Source organism: Pteropus vampyrus, unplaced genomic scaffold (assembly GCF_000151845.1).
Source record: "Pteropus vampyrus isolate Shadow unplaced genomic scaffold, Pvam_2.0 Scaffold22, whole genome shotgun sequence".
Classification (NCBI taxonomy): Eukaryota; Metazoa; Chordata; class Mammalia; order Chiroptera; family Pteropodidae; genus Pteropus; species Pteropus vampyrus.
Window position 1 is genome coordinate 15058746 of NW_011888803.1, and position 25497 is coordinate 15084242.

A 25497-nucleotide genomic window follows, 5' to 3' on the forward strand; every position below is an offset into this window, starting at 1 on the left:
AATAAGGCAAGGATGTCTTCTCTCATGACTCCTATTCCATAATAAACTGGAAGTCCAAGCCAGTGCAATCAGAGAAAGAGATAAAAGAAATACAGTTTGGAAAGGAAGAAATACAACTGTTCCTATTTGCACATAACACGATTTTCTATGTAGAAAACCCCAATCAATAACAAAACAGCTCGTAGACTAATAAGTGAGTTTAGCAAGGCTGTAAGATCAACACACAAAAATTGTATTTCTAAATACTAACAATGAACAACTGGACTTTGAAATTAAATAAATATGTGTGTATGTGTGTATAGATACATGCACACATAAATTATATATGTGTATAATCTCTTGTATTTCATTTTAATTATGTGTATGTGTCTATATCACTATGTAGTAAATAATTGATCACACTCACAATAGACCCCAAATAAACACACATACATATAAATTTAAATCTAACAAAACATGTAAAGACTTACATGTTGAGAACTATAAATGCTGATAAAAATATATCAAAAACCTAAATAAATGGGGAGACATACTATGTTCATGGATTGAACAACTCTATGGAGTTAAAATGCTACATATATAGTCAATTCTCCCCAGTCTGAGCTAAGATTTAATATACTCCCAATCAAAATGTTAACAGGATTTTTTTTGTAGACACAGACAAACTGATTCCAACATTCTTATGGAAAGTCAAAGGATCTTAAATACTCAAAGCAATTCTTAAAAAGAATAAAGTTGAAAGACTCATGCAACCTGAGTGTTTTTAAGACTTGCTTTAAAGCAACAGTAATCAACACAGTACAGTTTTGGCAAAAGGATAGACACATTTATCCATGGAACAAAATAGAGACTGTAGAAATAAGACCTACAAAAATATGGTCAATTGATTTTTGACAAAGATACAAAGGTAATTCAATGGAGATGACACAATATTTTCAGCAAATTGTATTAGAACAAGTGGGTACCTCTATTAATTGTTTTTTATTTTCTGTATTTTATGTTTTGACATTTTAAAAAGCTTGCTAGCCCTCCCAGGGCTAGCCAACTCTTAGTTGGGGAGCGCGTCTTTCCTATGGAACTCCAACCACCTCATTATCTAAGTTTCACATACCAAACCAACATTTTCTCCTGCTATATATCATCCCAGGTACCAAGCAACTAGAGACCATCCCTATACCCTAAAGCCCACTGGAATTATTCAAAATAGCCAATCCTATATTGGTTATCTTGCCCTATCTTGCCTTTTCTTTGGAAACCCCAATAAAAGCTCTATATTCAGCTTTCCCCTTACTCTTACTCTCCTTGACCAAACCTGGTATTTCTCCTGTGGCCCTGTGTGGCATAAGCATGTCCCTGTCTCTTGGGAAATGTAAGTAACTCATCTTTCAATAGCATTGACTTCTCAAAGTCAGCATTCAGTCATCTCCATAAATTAAAATCCAGTGGGTATAATTTTAATATAACACCTGAATGCAAAGAATAAACCTCGACCTATACTTCACACCTTATATAAAAAATAACTCGAAATGGATCATATATCAAAGTCAAACTATAACATTTTTAGTAGAAAACATAAAAGTCTTTATGACCTTGGATTAGGTAAAGCACTCTTAGATATAATACCAAAGCGTAATCCATAAAAGAAGAAATTGATAAGTTAGACCCCATCAAAATTAAAATCTTTTGCTCTGTGAAAGACACTGCCAAAAGAATAATAAGAAACTTTAGACTGGAAACCAATGTATGTAAGCTCGACAAGAAAACAAACAACTATTTTTAAAAATAGGCAAAATACAGATTGCATATAAGCCCCTGAGAAGATGCTCACTATCATTAGTCGTTTTAGAAACACAAATTAAGACCACTACCACTACCTACCTATTAGAAAAGCTAAAACCTACAAACAGCAGCAGACATGTGCTGTCAAGGTAGCAGAATAACTGGAACTTTCATACATTGCTGGTGAAAAATGTTATGGTAACTATGGAAAACAGTATGGCAATTTCTTATAAAGTTAAATAGACATTTATCATACCACCCAGTAATCTCACTCCTAGGTATTTACACTAAAAATATGAAAACTTATGTTCACATAAAAACCTGTAAACAAATATTCACAATCACTCAAAACTGAAAACAACGCAAATGTCCAACTGGTGAATGGATAAACATCGAGGTACATTGATATAATGAATTACTACTCAGCAATAAGAATAAATAAACTATTGATTCATAGATAACACTGAGAAATCTCAAAGGCATTAATGCTGAGTAAAAGAAGCCAGTCTCCAAAAGTTACATACATACTATTGTGATTTCGCTGCTATGACACTCTGGAAAACACCAAACCATAAAGGTGGAGAACATATCAATACTTGCCAGGGGTTAGGGGAGGGTGGAGAGTTTGACTACAAAGGGGCAGAACAAAGAAATTTTTTTGGAGTAATGGAATTGTTCTGAATCCCGATTGTGGTGGTGGCGTTTACACAAATTTATACATGTGTTAAAACTCATGAAATGTATACCAAAAAAAGGAAAATTTTTTGTAAATTTTTTACAAAAACTATTTTAAAGAGGCAAATCCAAACACTTGAGGGCAGAATTGTTTTGTTTTCAAATAAATCACTGGGTTCAATTTTAATATTTAGTTTACCCAAAGTTTGAAGAATATATCTCATAGTGCTGACAGAAGTTTCAGGGGTCAAATCCATTTTGCCAACCAAATTAAGACAATGGCTTAGAGGCAATTTCAAAATGTCTGACTTCAATTTTAATCAAACAAATCATCCATCCACAGGGTGTGTGGGGGGGAGGGGACCAGATAAAAAATGTAACTCAAACCATATAACACTATTAAAAACTGAAAGTCAATTTTCAAACTCTAAATGCTCCATTAACCTCAGAAATTAAATCTCATAAGAATCATGACTCATCGAACATCCCTCTCCCTTTTGCAGATATGCAGACTCTTTTTTTTTTCCCCTCTTCAAAACACTGAAGAAAGTACTTACAGCTTTAAGGGTAAGATCACACTGGAAAACAAGTTTCCGGAGTTGTGCTAAAATTTCTCTTTTAGTATTTTCCAGATCATTTCGTCTTTCTTCAACATTTGTCACACAAACTTTGTAGAGTTCATTTGCTTCTTCTACCTTCGGGAATACCACACAAAAATTAACACTAGTCACTAGAATCTATATTTTAAAACAAATACTTATTGTAGTATAGCTCAATTGAAATAATTGAAAAGACTTAATGCACAAAAATTCTGAAATAGTCTATATTTTAAGTAGAATATTTCTAAAGATAACAATTTGTTTTGGTCAGTGACTCAAGGGTACTTGACTTTCATGGATACTCAAGTACCACTTAGAATTAATATAATGTGTGTCTATTAAATAAATAGTCACTTCCATTTAACAGTATTTTCTATTTACATTTACTATGTTTATATAACCTTCTTACAGAATTTGTTTATCAAATTATATTTCATAAATAATATACAAAGTTTCAGCCTAGCCTTGCTATCACATCTACACACAGGTGCCTAAAGCGTGAACTTTCTAAACAATGAAGTCAAAAATATTGACTTCTCTAAGATACTTCTTTCACAAAGAAACGCCAAAATTCGAAAGATAAGCAAAAGTCTCGTAGCATAGTAGTTCTCAAAGTGTGGATCCCCACCAGCAGCAGTAGCAGCTTCACTTGGGAACTTGTTAGCAATGCAAGCTGTCTAGGGCTAACACTAGACTTACTGTATTAGAAAATCTAGAGAAAGGGCCCGGCAGTTTGTTTCAACAAGCCTTCCAGTGATCCTGATGCATGCTAAAGCTGAGAACCAAAGCCTTCCCAGATTATTGCTAATTAACTTGCAAATAACAAAGAAAAATCATTACTTTTTGAAGAGCCTCCTCTTCCAGCCTTCGCTTTTTTTCTAGCTGCTTGTTGAGATTTTTTACTAATCCACTACTTGAGCACAGATGCTCCTCTTCTGCACGAAATGTGGAAGATTTTGCTTTTTCATACTCATCTTGACGTTGTGTGCATAACAATTTTGCCTTTTTAAGAGCAGTCTCTGTTTCGAGCTACACAGAAAAAAAAAAGTATTATTAAATACATAACAAATACATTACTTTAGCATGAATATTCAGCAAGATAGTTAATATAACATTTTAGAAAAACTACAGAGTAAGGTATGCGTCTTCTCAGGGTAGGTGCTTATATACAGCAGATGACTTTAGGTATCCATAAACAAGTAGATAAAACTTGATTATAATACTAACCATTTTATTTTGCTCCTGTTTCCAAAGTTCCTTTATTTCTTTCCTTTGTTTTTCCATTTCATTTTTCCTCCCAAGTAGAGGCTATTAAGGATATTTTTTAAAAAGAAAAAAAAAAAAAGCTGTTTTCTAAAGGTATGCAATGCAGTTGTTTAAAAAATGTGTATTATACATATATATTTTTACCTGCACAAATTTGTTGGCTTGGAGAGCTGTAATTGTTTGTTGTAAAAGGTGACTGCTCTCTATGTCATTAAGAAGAGCACTGGTAAATAGAGACTGCAGTGGCATAAACTCCTAGAATTTAAAATTGAAAAGTAAATTTTCCAACAGAAATGGCACTAGAATTCTAGACTCCTCATTCTTCAAAAAGAGAAATTTTAAGTTTCTAATTTTTTTAAAGAAAAATGATTAGTTATAAATATGACTATGTGGAAAATATTGAAGAAAATTAATTATAATTAATTATTAAACTAGCAAAATTAGTAGCTAACAAGATTATCAACATTCATATATAATTGTGAATTTCCTCGTTTTTTCATAATAGGCATCCAGGTAAATTCAAAAGGATTTTATTTTGTGAATAAAAATGTTAGCACTTAAATTACTTTCTATATAACTATGAAATGTTTTGATTTTGCAGGGTACAATCAGGAGCTCATCATGGTATAGAACCCTAGGAGTTCACTGAACACTTACCTGTAGTCCAATGTTAGTTCTAGTTGCCTCTGCCAACTTGACAATATTTCTAGTGGACTCCAATTCTGAAAAGGTCAAAGAAGGAATTAGAAGATAAAATTAACTTATTTTTCCCCTTGATACTCTAAAATTATTTGTAATACCCCAATTAAAAAGTGATCACGAATACTAGCTCACATTGTGATATGCTATGATTCCTCATCGGAAGTGTTTGTCAAAATCAACTGGGAAACTTTCAAAATACACTTGCTTAGACCTCACCTCTCTGGTGGATGGGACCTAGGCCTGTGTTTTGTCCTTTTCATAAGGCTATTCAGGTAAATCTGATGGGCATTCCCTATTAGGAGCAAATAATGTAGTAGAAAGACGGGCTTTGGGTAAATTCGATAATCTTCCAGTTACTGCTATGTGATTTTAGGCAAGCCTGAGATCTGACCTTAAGCACATCACTTATCTTGTTTGCCTCACCTGTATAATGGGGTTAATAATTCTTGTCTTGCTTACTTACCAGGGTTTTGGTAAGATTAAATGAGATAGTGGATGTGAAAGCATTTTGTCAACCGTAAACCCTGGCAAAATATTAGCTATTAAGAAAGCTCATACATCTATTGTTTTTAAGTCCCTTTACCATATTGTCTAATTATATTTCTTTTCACCCACTAGACTTCTTTAAAGGCAAAGACAGTATACTATTTGTTGGTTGTCTTACAGTAATGTTTAATAAGTACATTCACTGTAAGAAGAGTCTTTCCTATTTCGAGAGGAAAAAATAAACAATTTTATTCACTACAATGAAACAGCTACTATCTTGGAATCATATTACTCATAGTCTATAGAAAATTAATTGTAAACAATTTAGTTCTTACATTCCAAAGTTAATCAGATCCCCCTAAAGGGCCACTTACCTAAGTTAAGCTTTTTTTCAACCCATGACACTATGTTCTTGGTGTATTTTGACCATGTTTTAGCATATGACAAAGCCAGTTCTATAGAGTCAGTGTTCTTTAACAGCATGCTGTCTAGTTCTATAGGAGAAAAATTTCCTGAAAATAAAAATATTAAGGCAAGTATAGATTAATGATCACGTAACTCAAAACCAAGAAGCATTCAAATCCTAAGATGCTCTTCAATGAAAAATATAAGTAACAAATTTAGAATTAAAGGGTCACAGTTTAAACTTAAAATGGTTTCAAATTATACTATATTTTTTTTATCTTAATGTGTATTTCTATTATTCATGAAGTTACAAGCCCTATACAATTCTTGAGCAATCTCTATCACATTATCTGCTCTAGCAGGTTTTCTTCCTTAAGTTTTTTTTATGAAAAACTTTATATATCAGTTTATGTTAAAATGAATACATTAGTTTTCTAAGCAAGAAGAGATTCGAAACATTTATCAAAATTCAAAACATTTATCAAAAGTAACTGCAAAAATTTTGACAAAAGTTTTAAGTACCTTTAAGCATTACCTTTTTCATTGGATGAATCCACTGATTCCACAGAAACATTTTCAAAAGACTTACAACATGGAAGATAACAAATTTAAGATTAGAACAGAAGGTAACAGATCTTTGCTTCAGATTTTTTTTACTCTAATTTGTTACTCTGACATAATTCCTGCTAAAGAATTTCAAGTATTTAGAACTCAAAGAGCCTGAGAACTGTGTTTAAATGCCAGAACATTTTATAAGAATTATATAGCTTTTTACGAGAGCAGTTCTCAAGGTCCAAGAATGAATAACCTCATTGTTTACTAACAGCATTAGTTAACATTAATAAATCCATTTAAAACTTTAAACTCTGCAGATCTCAAAAATATCAGCCAGGAAGTTATAGAAGCAATCTAAATAGATTGCTATCTAAATAGAAGACGAAGACTTATATTTCTTCCAGCCATCTTTTACCATTTTATTAAGTGACAAGCATTTTCTCTGAAAGTCTATTAGAGAGCATAGCACAGAACTGTCTATGATGATGGAAATGTTCTATATTTGCACTGTTCAATAAGGTAGCTAACTAGCTACATGTAGCTATTTGAGCATTTGAAAAATGGCTAATGTAACTGAAAAGTAAAATTTTAATTTTATTTATTATAATTAATTTAAATTTAAAGAGCTCCATGTGACAAGAGGATACCTTATTAGACAGTGCAGGAAAACATTATCTACCTAAATTGTAAAATCTCAGACAAATTTCATCTATTTAATTGGGCAATAGAGAGTATGCAGGTATTCAATGCAAGAGGGATCACAGAGTCCTGGGTTTCAAGTCCAAGTCTACCACTTATTAGCTGTATGATACTGTGGTGCTACATATTTAAGCTCACTTAACTTTGGTTTGCCCTTCTGTAAAATGGGAATAAGAACACCACTTTCACAAGGCTATTTTAAGGACTGAGATGATACAGGCTTTGCACAGTACATAGTAATAGTAAGCACTGTTAATAAATGGCAACTATTATATTTGAAGATATTTTTCAAAACTCTTCTCAAACAAAATAATTTTATTTCATTAGTAGTATTATATCATCAACTTTATTTCAATCTCCAGGGTAAATTAAAAATTGCAAAAAGGAAAAAAAGGTGCAAAAGATAAAAAAGGAAAAAGTATTTTCCTTAAGTATAACGTGTGTGTACAATAGAAGCACAGGAACAGGAAACATGATTCACACCTAAATTTTAAATTGTTTAGAGCCCTGTCACATAGACATAATTTTTATTACATCTTCTGAATTCACAGCAAATCTGAAAAGATACCATTGAGGAAAAGTTGTGAATGATAGCAAAATATTTAAAGACCTTAAAATTCTTCATCATTCTGATATGGTTTATACACTATCCTCCATGATTCATCAATGGATGACTTCAGAAATAGTCAAATTTTTTTCTCAGTATCGTAGTATGTGTAACAAATGCCTTAAGTAGTCATTCATATTTTGTATTGTTTTAAGAAAGACCTGAAGCTTTTATATTATTTTGATATAATACAAGTACTTGGCCCATTTCCAAATATTTGTTGAAATCCTGTTTTAGATTTTATCATCTTTAACAGCAAATGATCAACATATGTTCCTAATGCAATTTGTTTAAATATCTTGCATTTGATGAAAAAAATTTATTTAAATTAAAATATTACCACTACTTATATCTTTAAAGAAATATTCTACATGTTCCTCATGTTCTATCATTTCATAAAATTTTTCTTCCAATTAGGAATCAAAACCCTAATCCTCTCACATATTAATAGAGATGCTCTTACGGATAATTAAGACCTACAGGCCTGTTATTAAGTGTTCTATGGTAACAAACCACAGAATTTGCTTCTTGCATTATTTTTCTAGGTTGCCACCAGTCTGTAAGATCTGTGACAATGTCAGGAGGGAAAATGGTTAAGAATTACTTACTAAAATGTTGGACCACATGACACATGACATATAGTTTCATTATATAAGACACTATAAAATTATCAGATATGTTCTTTTAAATGTTAGATCCTCTTAAAAACTATAAATTTTTCTCTAGAAACTGACCATAAATGATCATATTAGAAATGAACTGATCTGTTTTTCTCGCTAAACTCAAAACTAGTGAAGAGTAATGCTGAGATTAAGATTAGGAAATTACTGAAATATTAAGTTAAAAATATTAAAGTCTTTGTTTTCACACTTGGCCTACCTTACTCTCCCGAGAAACAGGCAGTCGCAATAACGAATCACTACCTACATCTCCCATAAGGAAGTTTGTCAGGCTATCCAGGGAGGTTAAAAAGGAAAAAGAAACAAATAGAAAAGACAAGTCACTACATTGCTCTGTCAACGGGCTTTACATTCAACATGTCATCCCAAACAAATATTTTTCACTAAGACTGTTAGAAAAAAATTCCTAGGAATCTATTCACATAAACCACAGTCACTTGCAAATGAATGTTACTTCTTAACAGCTATTAAGACTCCTCCAATATAGTAATAAACAACACAGAATGTAGCTTTTCTAAAGTTGTGATAATATTTTACATTGGTTAATACTTTACTTAACTGAATACTGTGACATACTCTCATGAGAAACCTAGGCCCAAATTTCTTTAAATGACAGTCCTCTACTTACATATTCCCAAAGGTAAAGGCCAAGGTTTCAATGGAAGAAAACACTTCCCTGAAGAGATCGTTTTTGTTTTCTTCATTAACTTCTGTGAAGTTCACAGCTATAGGGAAAGGTTTGTTACAATAAATGAGGGAGAAAATATTTTAAACTAGATTTATATAAAGTCATTTAATCTCTTAAAAATCCACCATTATTTACAGAAGCAATAGAAGATTCAGAAACTGAACAGCTTAATACAAAATGGATATGATGTTCAAGTTTTTCATTAAAGAAATTATATAAAAGAATCAGCTTTCATAAAAGTGGCTAGCATTCCAAACTGACGACTACATGCATTACATAATTTGACACAACTAAGAAGTGACTCAATGTGAAATCAATCAGTCTTGGAGTCACAGAGTCCGTGTTACACCAGACCTCTCTCATTAAGAGTGTTCTGTACTATTTTCTCTTGCTTATTGCTTTATGGCATTTTTTAAAAACAGCTAAATGCACTGTGGCTAACTTAAGTACATTTTTCACTATGGATTACCAATAATTGAAGTCATATATACATATATGACATCACCTAAAACCTATATCCAAAGCATATCACACAAAAAATACCCAATGCTTTAAAAAAATTTAAACTCCTATTTTTTTATAGCCTTATTTCTTATAGGCTCTTGCATTCTGAGGTCCACATTTACTATACGGATATTCTAATGTTTTGCATTTTGTTAAAGCAAATTATGAAACATAACTGAAAAAGGTTTCTTATTCTCTGTATGCACCTATGTTAAATATCCAGATACAATTCACCAAGACAAAATCTGAAGGTAGAATTGGCCATTTTGAAAAAGTAACCTGATTCTACTCAGGTTGAATTTAAGAAGCAACTGGTTCCCTGTGTCCCACCACCCCTCCCTAGGATCCTTGCCAACAAAGGGAAGGTATAGAAACCGAGAAGAGAGGAAGCCATTCTTTGCCTTAAAACAGAGTTGTTCTTAAGCTTGGCTACACATTAGAATTACCTAGGGAGATTTAAAAACAAAGTCTAGATCCCACCATTGAAGACTGAGATTTCATAGGTCTGAGTGAAGCACAGATTATTTGTTAAAAAGCTCACCCAGGTGATTATAATGTGCAACTAGGGTTGAAAATGCTTTCTGGAAAGCAAGGATTCCTAAGCAGAGATGAATTAAACCTCTAGCCTATAAACCTCATGAAGTGACAACCAAGATTTTACATGTATAAGCCTTTGTAGATATGAGGGGCAAAGGTCCACACCTTCCATCAGATTCTTCTAAGTATTCCTTATGCAAACAAAAAGAAAAACTTAAGAACCACCATAACTAATTTTAAAAATATTTTTGGATTTCTGCTCTGGCCAAGACAGAAAAACAGTCTTATACTTCTTTCTGAAACAACTAAAAGGAACCCATACAAAATATATGAAACAACAGTTTCAAGACACTGGTTATCAGGCAAAAAGAACAGGAATCCTGACAGACAAGAAACAAACATGGCAAGCTCCACAAATGGCCCCAGCTTATGGCCTAATATCACACAAAACAGATTTCTGAGCAAGCGAAACTATCAGGAACAGAGGTCATTTCATAATGATAAAGGAGTCAATTTATCAAGATATAACAATCTTATTTATGCACCTAGTAAAAACTTCAAAATGGATGAAGAAAAAACTAAGAACTGCAATGAGAAAGAAACAAATTCAGTGACAGCAGAGTTTTCAATAACTCTCTCAAAAACGGACCCAATACATAGAGGGAAAATGGGTAAAGACATGGAAGACTTTCACAACACTATCAGCTGTCTTGACTAGATGGAAAATTACAGAACAGCAAAATAACATGTTCTTTTCAAGTGCCAACTAAATATTTGCCGTATTATAGGCCATAATACACATCTCAATGGGGTTGAAAGGACTCAAAATATGTTCTGTGACTAGATGGAATTAAATGAGAAATAACAGAAAGATCTCTAGAGAACCCCCAAATATTAAAAAACTAAAAAACACACTTCTAAATCACCTATCGGTCAAAGAGGAAAAAGGGAAATTAGAAAATATTTTGAACAGAATGAAAATGAAAACACAACTTATCAAAATTAGTGAAAGGGGGGTACAGAGGGTAGGGATTACAAAAGGATACCCATTATATGGATTGTGATGGTTTCATAAGAACACGCATGTTGAAAACTGATTAAACTGTACCCTTTACATGTGTGCAGTTATGTCGATAATACTTCAATAAAGCTGTTTTTTAAATCTCATTGGAAAGGAGACTCTAAACAGCAATTTATGATGTAAAACCAGCAAAAATGTAAAGCCTACTCATATTTTCAAACTTTAGACTTTAAAGAAAAAAGTACTTTGTAACACTGTCCAAAATCCTATTATTATTCTTTACTTCCTATGAATATTCTTTTCGTAGCACTAAACATGACCAGGAGATTAAAAAAAAAAATTGTGAGCAGTGAGAAGACAATTATTCGAACCATCTTCTTTCCTTACCTTCATCCCTACCTGAATGAGGTTACAGCCATCTAACAGAAATTCCTATTCCCTGCTTGTACTTCAAAACAGCTCTATATTTCTAAAATCTCCCCCTATCCCACTGTTTTTTGCTCCTGCTTAGTGTTGCAAAGTCTGGCTCTTTTTCAATAATAAATCTTCCCATTCTCTCCTGCATACTTCACTTGCTCCCATTCCATCGACATTTTTTTTTCTTCCATTACTAACGTACTCAAATCTTTCCCAATTGAAAAAATTTTCATTTTACCATATTTCTTCTTAAAGCTACCACCCAATCTACTTTAACATTTTTTTACTGTCGAACCTCTACAAATAAGTCATGACTGAATTCACCCGGATTTAGCTTTTCATCTAGTTAATGATTATCAGGGTTGGAAAACTTTTCTTGTAAAAGGATAAATAGTAAATATTTTAGACCTTTCAGACCATACAGTCCATTGCAACCATTCAACTCTGTCTAAAAGAGCCATACATAAATAAATGAGATATAATGATATACAAACAAATAAAGAGTGGCTGTGTTCCAATAAACCTATTTATGAAAATGGTCAGCAGGCCAGATTTAGCACTCAGGTGGCAGTTTGTTGACCCCTGGTTACGGAATAGGTTCCAAGGCCAGTCTGCCTTGGTTAAATCCTAACTCTGTCTCTTATTAGATTAGGTAACTTAACCTTCTTTGCCTCAGTTTCCTCATTGATAAAATGGGAATAATATGTATTTTGAAACCGTTGTGAAGAATGAATGAACTTCGAACAGACCCTGTTACATGGAAAATTCTCAATAAATGTTAGTTATTATTTTCATTTAATACCACTGGTAACACTGTCAACAATAACTTCCTATTAATCAAACTTGAAGGTCTTCTTTTCTTCTAAGTTTTCATCCTACTTGACCATTCTGCAACTCTCAACATCTCTACCATTTACTATGTATGCAACCTTGGACAAACTTCTCTGTTTCAGCTCCATTATCTGCCAACTGGGAGCTGATATAATAGTATTGATCTCAAAAATTTACTCTGAGGATTAGTGGGATAATCTATGTAAAGAGCTTAACAGTTTCTGGCATACAGTAAGTACATTCTCAATAATGTCAGCTATTATTACTTTAAATTTTAACTACTTCCTTCCATCTTGAAGTATTCTGCTCACTTAGAAGCAATGTGTTATAGTAATTAAAAGGAGAAAAGCTTCAGAGTTTTAGACTTGAGTTCAAAACTGTGACCTCTACCACTTCCTGTGATACTCTCGATATATCACCTAACTTCAATTTCTTCACAGGTACCATGACATATTATTGAAAAGAACAATTGAGAAATTGTAAAGCACCTAGACTACAGTGCTTGGTAATTGGCAAACATGAGCATCCTCGTGTTCTATATCTCTCTATAGACAATTTGTACTTCATATAGTCATTCCCACTCAGCTTGCATTTCTCATCTTGGCTTTCTTCTTTATTCACTATCCCCACAGAATCTCATCCACTTTCGTACCTTTAAGGGAATGAATCCTTAAACCGCCTGTCTAATTTTAAGCTCTGAGCTCCAAACCCACATTTCCATTGGTCTGTTTGATATATTCCTTCCACTCTTTCCCAGTCTCTACCAATCAGCACTGCAATCTCAACATATATTAAACTGAATATCTTTCCTTCTACTCTGTCCCTCAAGCTTACTCATTTCCATACATTCCTTAGCTCATTAGCTTAGCTTTCGAAATGCTTCCAAAATATTTTTTTCTTACTTTCCAATCCCACTACCATTGCCTTAGTTCAAAAGGCCACATTATATCTCTAGTCTGGACTATTTAACAACCTGCTAATTTGGTGTCTCTCTGTCTTTACTCTCTCTCATCTATTAGCCGTTCTTCAAAGCTCGTCAAAATTTTGCTCAAGGTTCAAATAATTGTCTCCCTTGGGTTTCCTGTTAAATAATTACAATAAGTGCCAAGACACAGTACCTCTTTAAGAAGTCACATGAACAGCTTTCATACACATAACTTATTAGAATAGTAACTTTCAAACTTTTTGACTACAACCTTCAATAAGAAATACATATTACATCATGACCAAGTATACCAAACACACATAATAGTTATCAGTTATATAACACCTATAAAGTTTTTTGAGACAACTTTCAGTCTTATAAAACGAGTACTGCTTTCTGGGTTTTTTTTCCTATTCTTTTTCATATTTTAAAAATGGTGGCCACAGTCTACAGCCATGCCACCCTGAACACGCCCAATCTCGTCCGGTTTTGGAAGCTAAGCAGGGTCAGGCCTAGTTAGTACTTGCATGGGAGACCACTTAGGAAAACAAGGTGCTGTAGGCGTAAAAAAAAAATTAAAATTAAAATTAAAAAAATTTAAAAAAAGCGTTGGTCACAGTCCACTAACTTAATGCCATCAATCAGGTTTGATTGTTTGAAAACCACCGAATTAAAAGATATAATGGAAGAAAATTCTCACCATTTGCACAGGAAAAAAAAAAAATGCTTAGGGAAAAGAAAAAACAAGAAAAGCTACAAGATTTACAAAAGGGAAACTTTAAGTTGCTTCTGAGAAACACAAAAGACTACTTAAAATACATACTATATTCTCAGATAGAAATGTCAAGTATTAAATTCTCCTTAATTTAATTTTAAATTTAACTCAAAATACCAAGATATATTTTGGAACTAGGCATGCTAATTTAAAAATCCTGATGAAAAAAATAAATCATGAACCAAAAAAGTAATGGAAAGAGGAGTTACCCTCACAGATACTAAAAAATACTATACACTGTACAATAAAGACAGTGTGGTATTGGCATATGACTAAACAAATCAATGAGACAGAATAAGGTCCAGAAATAGATATAAATTTATATGACAATTTAGTGTATTTATGATAGACATGGCATCACAAATTGAAGAAAAATGAATTATTCGATAAATTAGCTAGACATACATTCTAGAACATATCAAAGGCTTATTTAATAAATGACGCTACGAAAACATTAAAAGAAAAAGCACTGGCGAATGCTATTATAATCTCAGAGAAGTCCTTCCTAATTCCGAAAACCCAAAAACCATACAAGACATTGATAAATTTAAAAGCAAAAATTAAACAAAATATCATATGTAAATCAAAAGATAAACAAAGAAAATATACGCCTTATGTTGAAATTAAGGGCTAATTTCACTTATACAAAAAAATCAATACAAAAAAATCAATATAAAACAACTATCAAGAAAAAAATGAATAAAGGGTCAATTCACATAAAAAGATGTACAAATGGCTTTACAACATAAGAAAAGACACTCAACTACATCCAAAATGAGGGAAATACAAATCAAACCTATTCTGAGATAATAATTTTTACTATAACTGGATATATAAAGACTGGATAATAAAGCTTGGTAACCAGATCTGTTGGCAAAGGTTCAAGAAATCAGCCTTTCAGCACTGCTATCGGAAGGGCAAACCTCTACAGAGGGCATTTGGCAATATCCAAAATATAAATGCACATGCTCTCTGATCCAGTAACTATCCACCTAAGAATTTACATGGGTATTCATTGAAGCGTTGTTTGTAACAGGAAAAAAAACTGCAAACCGTACAAACATCTATTAGTAGTGAACTGGTTAAATAAATTATAGTACATCAAATAATGGATTACCATACAGCTTTGAAACAAAACAAAACAAAACAAATAACACAAAAGAATAAAGAAACTCTTTATGTGCAGATAACTCAGAACAATGAGCAAGGAGCAGAATGCTACCATTTGTGTATAAAGGAGGGTAAAAAAAGAAAACATGTATTTGTTTATATATGTGCCATACGTCTCTGAAAAAATACACAAAAACCAGTAAGAGCTGTTGCTTATCTAGGGAAAAAAATGGACTAAGTGTCTGAGGTAGGAAAGACACTTCACTGAAAAGACACTTCTCATTTGTATACTCTTTTACCAACTCCATTATGAACTGTGTAAATAAATTGCCTATTAAAAATTAAGTTTTCAAAACAAAGAAAATGTAAGGCTTCTATAATTTTGGATGTGTAATTAAAACTTATTTTTCTTTTCATTTGCCAATTTTTAAATATAGGGCAAACACTGATCATGAAAACCTAAATAAACGGTCTTTTTAATTTATATTACAAATAAGATGGACAAAAATAACTGTAATACTAATGAAAATACAAATACTAAGTACACAATAAATTCCTTCATACTGAAGATTTCTTTATTTCAAAAATAGGCTCTATCTCTCTTACCATATTGCAAATATTTTGTCAGACTGAACTTCCTGCTTGGAAACAGGAGGAGACACAGGAAATACAAATGAATGGGGGAGAGCTAAGGATTTTTCTTTTAAAGTTATTAAAAGGTAAATTCCAATTTCTCACTTATGCATAGACGTGAATAGATTTCATGCATTCGAATCTGTAATAGTACAAACAAGATTAGACCTCTCTGATTCTAAAGTTATTCTGTATTTATTTGTTAATTTATTTTTTTTATGGTTTGGTATAATACTTGCCAAATGCATTTGACAGTAAAGACCTCCAAAGCAAGTCAGGTCACTGTTGTTTTCTAAATGTAATCAAGGGTTGAGACAAGATAATCTCTACATTTTTGACAGTTTTCTGATCCTAATATAGAGTAGTTTTTCTTCCTGTTTTCCTCTTTAAAACAAACAAAAATGTAGCTTTATAGGTATTTTTGAAAATATTAAAGTAGATAGCTTAAGCAAAACACTCAGATTGCCACAGAACAGACATTCAAAAATAGTTTCTACTTCCCTTATGTCTTTCCGGGGTTTGAAAACTAAATTATCATTAAATGTAAGAATTAAAAAAGATCTGATTCAATCTCAATTTTTTTAGGTCACTGAATATTTTTCATTTGGGGTATCAATGATATTTTTTGATGACCTCAAGAACAAGAGTGGGGGAAGTTTTTATTTAAAAAAAAATAAACTTACACCAAAGAAAACATAGTTTTTAAAGGTTTCTAACCTTTAGTCTCAGGGAGTCCTAGTGAAGAATAAGTTTCCCTCCAAAGTAACCTTTTAAATTTCATCCAAAACAAAAGTAAAATCCTAATAATAAACCCAAGGGTAAAGACAATCATAGTGGGAAATAATATTCAAAAGATTGCATTACCTCAAAGAAAAAAAGATCTTTAAGGCAGTTGAGAGGCTACTTTCTTCAAGTCTTTTTCTGGAATGTGGATACCAACTAAACACAGGCACACTCCTTCCCCAGGACATCCTGACTGCACACAATAGCTAATGACAACAATTGAATGAACTGTGGTCGCTATTTCCAAGCATGGAAATTTTACTATCTATAGACACAAATTTCCCTATCTTAAGTTAAGTTAAATGGTACTTACAAACAGTCCATTTAAAAACAAATTTGGTTACTAAAGCACATTTTAAAAAGTCGCAATAGCAGTTATCCATTTTCCCATTAAAAGCTATCTCCATTTTTTTCAGTTCTTGAAATACAGAAAAAAGAGAACCACATATATATGATAAATCTATGTCAAAAGTAGAAGAGGAAGTTCTTAAGTAAAGAGACTATATTTTATTGAAAGATTTTTTTTCTCTTCCTGCCTCATCCCTTGACACTTGCTCTTTGCCCTCTCTAGATATGAGTATGTTCACCAATCACAACATGTTCTTTGACATCCAGAGTTCTCGTACAAGCCCCTCTATCACAGTCCCTGAAACTCTCTTTAGCCTAGTTAATGCCTCTTCGAACTTGGAGATTCGGGACAGGTAACCCCTCTCCCCAGTGGAGCCTTTCCTTTCCTTACTAAACCAATGGGAGTCACTTTTTCAAGTAGTTACATTACTTGAGTTCATTCTACCTATCAGTGACATTTAACACTAGCGATTACTTCTTAGAAACCTGCACTTTTTAAATTCCATAACATCTTTCTACAAATCATCTCCTTACTTCTTAGGTGTTTCTTAGGTTCCTCTATCTTCTCTGTCCCTGGGATCTCACACTCAGTCCTCTATTTGCTCTGCACACCCTGAGTTGGTGTCATCTTCTTTCATTACCACCTATATATCATATCAACAACTCTCAAGTCCTCATCTTCAACTATAAACTTCAACTTAACTCCTAACATACAATCAATGGTATGTCTCATCAAGTCGATATCCATCCCCTCTTCTGTAACAATCACATTCCACCTCTACTACATCCCAGCTTCTGCTTTGGATCAGACTGTCAACCCTCATCTAGCCCATTATTTCTAACAATCTCCTCATTGAACTCAGTGCCTCCAGTCTCATCTCTTCTCAAATACTCCCTTTACCCTCTGGCCTTCTTATATACTGTGGCTCAGAATAACAGATTCTAACATCTTTGGGTGGCAAGTCATTTCATCAAAGGATAATGTCTCAATTCATGATTTTTTTTAGACGTGTTTTATACACACACACATTCATACATATATATGATAAACTTGTTTTACAATTTTTGTTTCATTTTTTTTTCATATTTCAAATAAGGTTCCAATTAAATCTTCTTTTTCTTCGTTTGGTTCTTTCCTTTAAGTGGAGTCACTACAAACAACCATTTTCTAGCACCAACTGTCCTCACATAACAAAGACATTTTATACACTAATAACTTACTTCAAAAGAGCATGGACTCTTTCAAAAAACAAAAACTTTAAACAGTAGTTTACTTAACTTCAGTTAGTATTTTTAGAGTGTTTCCTGACAAAGTTTTAATTTTTAAAAGGAAGAGAGCTTTAGGTGTGACGGTGAGAATATTAAATATTGAAGTATACAAACTAAGAGGAGATGGCTCTGAGGTCATTATGAATGAAAATGTATCACTTGGATCTTTTTTGTCCACACCAACCCACTTTTAAATCTTTCTTACCTTTCACTTTTGCAGTAAGCATTTCTGCAGCATTTTGAAGATCGACAGAATTGAGGTTCTGATGTTTATTCATTACAGACTTTAAAACAATGAGAAGTTCGTCCAGACGTATATGAATGACTTCTTTAAAACAGTCTTAAAAAAGAAAAAAAAAATTAATTTGTTTTTAAAACCAAGTTTCAGGAATCTAAACTATGAAAGATTATTTTAAAGCACATTTCAAGTAGAAGCACTGGCTCCACAATTTTTGCCTACTATATGTTCACTTCTATTTTCATTATTGCAATTATATACAATTTATATGTATAGCCTTCAAAAAATCTTTAATCTTTTTAAGTCATTAAGGATATCAAAGGCTCTCCCCATCATGGTCAACTTAGCACTATCTTTTTCAGTTTTCTCAGTCTAAATACGCTCTCTAGATTTCCCTGGCAGCAACTTTATAAGAAGTTTTCCTGCCTTATAGTTTTTATTCTTATATGCTTTTTAATACATATGGTAACAGTTAAAGCCTTACAATGTCTGATATATTAATCAATATTTAAGAAAACTTACATGTTAAATTTTCATGTTAGAATTGATTCTTTGCATGAAGTTAATTCTAAGACACTAGAAATGAGCAACTCATAGGTGTATAGGTATATAAAGAATACCGTTTGACGTGACCTTTTTAAAAATTGTCATATAACTAACATGATACAATGCATATAACTTTATATGATTCGATGAATTTGTGTGCGTTTTAGAACAACTGGATTAGTGGCCAATGATGAAAAAGTAAGAAGATCATTATAAAAATTCCAGGTTTCTGCCTACTCTTAAAAAATTAAAATCTGGTTATACCAGGCCCACATCCTCAAGCATCTAGAACAAAGCGGCACTGCTCTCATAGATGTGCCTTCTTTCCTCGACTCCACTGTCTACCCCCAGCCTGCTTCACTCATTTACACCAACTCCGGTCAGCGGGATGTGGACAGCGTTTTATAACCCCTGGAAATAAGGTGACCATATAATTTATCATTCAAACTAGAATACTCCAGTCAGTGAAAACGGGGTGCTACTAATAATCATGAGAGCACTTACAGGCATATTCCTGGATCATTATCCTAGGTAAATCGGAAAGCAAAATAACTCTAACTTTTAAAACCTCTGAAGTAATCCTCAAAACTTTAAAAAGACAACCATCTTAAATACAATATTCCAAGGTAATTTTCCTTTCTAATAACCTTACATAGCACTAGTGTTTAATAACAGGTAATTTATTCAGTGCCCTCATGTGCTTTTAGTACCTAAAAGTAAAGGATATTATCTCATTTAACTTTCATATCAATCCTATTACACAGATAATTTAAAAATCTCCATTGTACAGATGAGAAAACTGAGGCATACCTAAGTTCACCAAGTTACTAAACTGTGGAGCTGGAATTTAAACCCAGGGAGTATAATTCTAGAAGCCATGCTCTTAATGTTATACTGCCTCCCTACTGAATACCTTTAAAAGCAAACCAAAATAAAAAAAACCATGTTTAAATACTGTCATCCATAATAATAAATTTTTTTTTCAGAAATGTTAAAAGACAATCATTAGAAAAATTGTCTATAAAAAACAAAAACAAGAAATTATACCATTGTGCATCAACTATTCCATTCATAACCAGCATTTTCAAGAGAGAGAAATATGTAGGATAAGAGGAACAGGCAAGGTTAAGAGTTGTGCATATATATTGGGGCAACGAGTATTCCAAGAAGAGGCAGAGAAAAATAGTTCAGGGAAGCAGAGAACAGAGTGCCTTCAGGAGAAAAATCTAACTCATTCAACCAACAAATTTTAATGACAGGAAAAAATATACAAGGGACTAGGTGCTCGCCTAAGTAGCCTTAGAAATGAGTGGAGTCTATAATGCTAAAGGCAAAGAAAATGCAAATAAATACTGTACTGTAGTTGGTAAAGTGTTTTCCATGAAGGTTCAGGTTAACAATTCTGTACATGTATACTGGAACTGAGCAATTGAGTAAATGGATGGTGGATGGTGGGAGCCAAGGTATCACTGTTGGGAGTGGAAACTTACTACTAAGCAGGAGGAGGAAGCTATAATGGTACATGTGGTGATGTATTAATGTTGATACTTCAGTCAGAATTCATGCTTAGCTTAATAGAGATATAGGTGGCTACATATAGAAATATTTATAGGTATGTGTGTATATACAGGTTAGTATACACACATATATTTCTTTGCTATGTCAGCTGAGAGGGCCTCAAAGAAATGACATCCCTGTAGCAATGAGCACATCTAGCATGCTGAACTTGGTTTCTAATACCACTGTCCAATGAAAGGAACCAGGAGTCCTTAGATAAATGGCTGATTCTAGGATTGGGGCAGGAAATATACAAGATGAGTTAGGAGCATCTTATAGCGCCAGAAAGTAAGAGCTAAAAAAAAAAAAAAAAACCTCAAAGAGCAATATAAGAATAGTGGGGAAACATGGCAGAGTGAGAGACGTCCCCACATACAGGCCCTTGGTTAATAAAAATGGAAAAAGAAAATATCGCTTAATAAATACGGTTCTTTTGGCTTAAAAAAAAAAAAAAAAAAAGAAATCTCCCCCTCAAAAAACAAAGAAACCCACAAAACCCTCACATTGAAGAGAGGATGCCAACAGTAGACAAAAGCCAACTGAAAGGGCTCCCAATAGCCAAAGGTGGAACAATTTGAGCAACAAATAATTCAAACTATAAAGTAAGTATTCATGAGTCCATACTGATACAAATGAATGACTGAATAAATGGAGAAGAGACAATCTCTTGTATAGAAAAATTCCAAATAATTTATATAAATATAAATTATCTCCTCAAGGAGGTGAAGTATGAGCATAGTGACTTCCTTCTAAAGACTATAGTATGGAAGGGGGTACAAAAAGTGACTTTACAGTAGAGAAATCTGACTACTATGTGAAACAGGTGATCAAGGTCAACATCGACAGTGATAAATCATGTTCACATTAAGTACTCTTGATATGATGTAATAAAAAAATGGCACTTTACATCTGTTACTTTTCTTCCAATATCCCATTAACTCCAATCTAATCATGACAAAAACATCAGACAAATTCTAATTAAGGTGCATTCTACAAAATACCCAGCAAATATTCTTTAAAACTGTCACGGACAGTAAAATGAGCAAAGTTTGAGAAACTGTCACAACCAAGGAGGGCCTAAGGAGAACATGACAATTAAATGTGCTATGATAGGATCCTGGAGGAGAAAAAGGATATTAAGGACCATTTAGGGAAATCTGAATAAACTACGGACTTTGATTAACATTGTTCATTAACAGATCAATATAAGATGTTAATAAATAGGGAAAACTGGGTATAGATGTATAGGGGAACTCTCTGTACTATGTTCTCAATTTTTCTGTAAATCGATAACTATTCTAAAAATAAAGCTTATTTAAAAAGTGAAATACAAATAGACAAAGATTTTAGGAATTTTATGTACTATTAAAATTTTTCCCATAAATATAGGTTACTTTTTAATTCATAGGGAAATGTAAATATGTAGTTATCTATATAATAATTGTTAATTATCTTAAATAAATAATCAATATTTATAATGTTTTGTAACTGTGGATGTTAGTTTGGTTGGTTTACTTCGTTGAAGCAATATAGCTTAGTGATTGGTTAAAAACATAGCCTCTACAACCTGATTGCTTGAATTTGAATTCCAATTCTATGGCTGAGAGACACTGGGCAAGTCACTTACCCTCTCTGTGCCTCTCAGTTTCCTCACCTTTAAAAAGATAATGATAGATACTTCATAGATAAAATGGATGAGTTAAAACACGTAAAATACGTAGAACGGTGGCTGCAACATAGTAAGCCTTCCATAAATGTTTGCAGCTGTTCTTATTAGTTTATGCAGCAGCAGAAACAGGTTAATAATATAAGTTAGGTCTAAAATGGAACCCAGTAGCTTTGACATAAAAAAACAAACAAACTTCTGAAAATAATTTTATTAGTTGTCAAAAATAACAATTATATTTTCCCCCAGTTTTGCACTGCAAAGTCGATTCTTTGTTTGGCCTATAGCTAAATAAAAGTAGTTTATGGTAATACTACTTACTTATCAAAATCAAGGTAGAGTGAGTACTATTATAGAGTTGTACTATACTCTTTGAAACCTATCATAGTCTTAGAAGAGAAAGGAAAGCCAGTCATTTCAACCCCCCTTCTCTGATGTCTCACAATAAAATCTACAGATATTAATATATTTAGGGAATTCTGTATGAATACTTTGCCTTATTTTGAGGTCTCAGGCCAAAAGAGCTTGATTTTTGAGTGTCGACAACAAAATCAATATTCAAAATTAGTGCTGGGTATTCAGCAAGAACTATGAAATATTAACGGCTTAAATGCCTAAATAAACCAAGGTAATAAATTCTGGTCTTCTCAGAGTCAAGGAAATTAATAAATGGATATATTCAAAACTATTAAATGTTTTTCAATTTCCTTAGTTTTAATTTCTAATAGTAAATAGTAACAGATAAGCCCACAAAACCAAAAACTCTTTGGGATCCTCAATAATTTTTAATAGTATAAGGATGGGGTCCAGAGAATCCCTACTATGATCTTTCTAAAAAATCACCACAAAGCATTCCAATAGCTATCAATAGAAATATTTTACCAACTTGAAATTCTTTTTTTTCCTATAAGGAAGCCCTTATAAACACAAAATGAAGTTGTTTCAAGTCAAAATACTGAAAAACAGTAACTTAGCAAGAAAAAGTTATTTTGCAAGAAATTTCAGAAATACCTCAAATTACCCTATAATTCCAATTTCCTGTGATTGAATATACTTTGGACGCTTCTAAATCAACAGAAATGAACATGACTAAATTTAAAAATGTTAATTACAGAGTCAACTACTAGCACATCGCTATATCCTGATAATACTTCAGCTGGGACTTTATAAATTTCAGCAAGCCCTTAATTATGTTTTAAAAGTGCTAAAAAAAATTCCATTTTTAACAAATGTTTTCTCTTATAAAAGAATAATGCTACCCCAAATTTTTTTATGCAGTAAAAAGCCTCCTATGAAAATAACGAGTTTAAGAAGCTCCTTCACCAACACAAAATATTCCTCCCCACAAACACACATACACAGTAGCAGCAATGAGCGAAACACATGAGGCTTTAACTATTCTTTCCTAGTACAGAAGAAAGGTTAAGTAGCTGACTGGTGTGGAAGAAAACAACAGATTTAGATCAAGAAAGCTGGGTTCCAATGCTTGATTTTTCCACATTCCTTGAACTCTTAGGTTCTCTGATCTCAGATTCATCATCAGTAAAACAGAATTAATAAGAACACCTATCCTAGCTATCTTAAAATGTTGTGAATATAAAATAAATTAAAAGAAACAACTGCTTTGTAGTCTTAATACATAAAGTTATTATTACTATTAAATCTGTAAGCTATTCAAACTAAATACCTTTGAAAACAGATTTGTCTCATACAGAATTATGTTCAATAACAAATATAGTTATAGCAAGGTACCACAATAATTTGGCTAATGAAAAAGAAACACTAAAGTTAAGTTTCGATTTCATTTTATTTATATAAAATCTAAATTGGTAAATTACTTAGAAAGAAAATCATAATTAAAGATATGCTTTATAAAAACACTTCTACACATATGAGTTAAATTATAGTATTTAACTTAGTAATATAACTAAATACAAGATAATTTTTAAATTTTATAGTGGCCACATTGTAAATGTAATGAAATTTAATTTATACTACAAAGATATTAAATATGTGAATATATTAATGTTCAACCAAAATCTTAACACTAGTTATCTAGAACAGTAGAACTCCTATATCCCAATGTCTGTTTGTTTATCTATCATCCCAGTAATATAGTAATCTGAATTTTAATTTATTGTTTCACTCATCTGTGCCATTTATTTTGTTTAATTTAGCTTATCAAGTGAAAACAGATTAGCCAGCTCTACTTTTTAGTTCTCATGCATTAACACAATACTGCAGTGTTTATATTGCAAACACTTCATGGAAATGCTTAAGTAAATAAATGAAAAAATCCATGGTGTTTTCCTGGATTTGAAAAAAAAACAAACCTGAAAATAATTTTTAAAATCAGTCTTGTTAATTCAGCTTAACCTCTCTGGGAAAGCAGTGAAAACAACAAGGAGGAAAAAAGGTTTTAGAACTTATTAGAAAACTATCCTCCCTCCCCCCCTTTTTTTTTGCTGTAATGACTTCTGAATTTACAGGATAAAAGTAAAGCCTGAACAGCAGCTTTCCTTATCCAGCCACTTGAGGGGTGTAAAAATAATAGCTGACATTTTAAAACACTTATTCCAAGAGCTTTACATTTATGAACTTGCTTAATCTTCACAATAACCCAATGATGTAGGTACTATGAACTCCTTTTAACAGCTGTAGAAACTGAGGCACAGAGAAGATAAATACCTTGTTCAGTGGCAGAATGAGGATTCCACCTTAGGCATTCTAATACTGTAATTTGTGCTCTTAATCAATATGCTATATCAACATGGTTAAAGAGGAAATAGTTTAATGGCAGTACTCTACAATTTGTGATTTAATAGGCTGTAACTTCCAATACCAGTTACTATTTTAAGTGGTGTTAAGTTATGTAAACCATTCTAGGCAAGTACAGAAGAGGAAAGTAATCTCCTAAGAGCTGGCACATGTAATAAATGAGCTAGCTGTATTTCACACTTCATTCCTCAAAGATTCATTTTTTACCTTCTAGGCACTAAGGTACAGCCTATTAACACTCACATTAACCTCTCCTAAGCGATATCCATTAGAAATCACTTGTAGAGAGGTTTACTTCTAAAAGAACACGGCAGTCATCAGGAGAGTCACTGCCTAGAAAAAAAAAGAAAAAAAGAAAAAGAAAAAAAGAAAAGAACACAGCAGGAAGGAATATCTGAAACTAGCAATTTAAGGTTTC

At 32.5% G+C, this 25497-nt stretch overlaps 1 protein-coding gene and 1 pseudogene across 5 annotated transcripts in view; one reads left to right on the plus strand and one right to left on the minus strand.

The window, feature by feature from the left end:
• The window catches only part of ARHGAP29 (Rho GTPase activating protein 29), a 66066-nt gene that overhangs the window by 20565 nt on the left and 20004 nt on the right, over positions 1–25497 (minus strand). For 4 of the 5 annotated variants that reach the window (XM_011355675.2, XM_011355677.2, XM_011355674.2 and 1 more), the window contains 10 exons: positions 18500–18634; positions 9082–9178; positions 8653–8725; positions 6448–6496; positions 5882–6019; positions 4977–5041; positions 4464–4574; positions 4281–4361; positions 3894–4082; positions 3012–3149 (listed from right to left, as the gene is read on the minus strand). In XM_011355675.2, coding sequence (XP_011353977.1) covers positions 3012–3149; positions 3894–4082; positions 4281–4361; positions 4464–4574; positions 4977–5041; positions 5882–6019; positions 6448–6496; positions 8653–8725; positions 9082–9178; positions 18500–18634 — 1076 coding nt within the window. Of the gene's footprint in view, positions 1–3011; positions 3150–3893; positions 4083–4280; positions 4362–4463; positions 4575–4976; positions 5042–5881; positions 6020–6447; positions 6497–8652; positions 8726–9081; positions 9179–18499; positions 18635–25322; positions 25413–25497 lie in introns of all 5 variants that reach the window. The other variant, XM_011355678.2, reaches the window with a different exon arrangement.
• LOC111736914 lies at positions 13822–13940 on the plus strand (annotated as a pseudogene).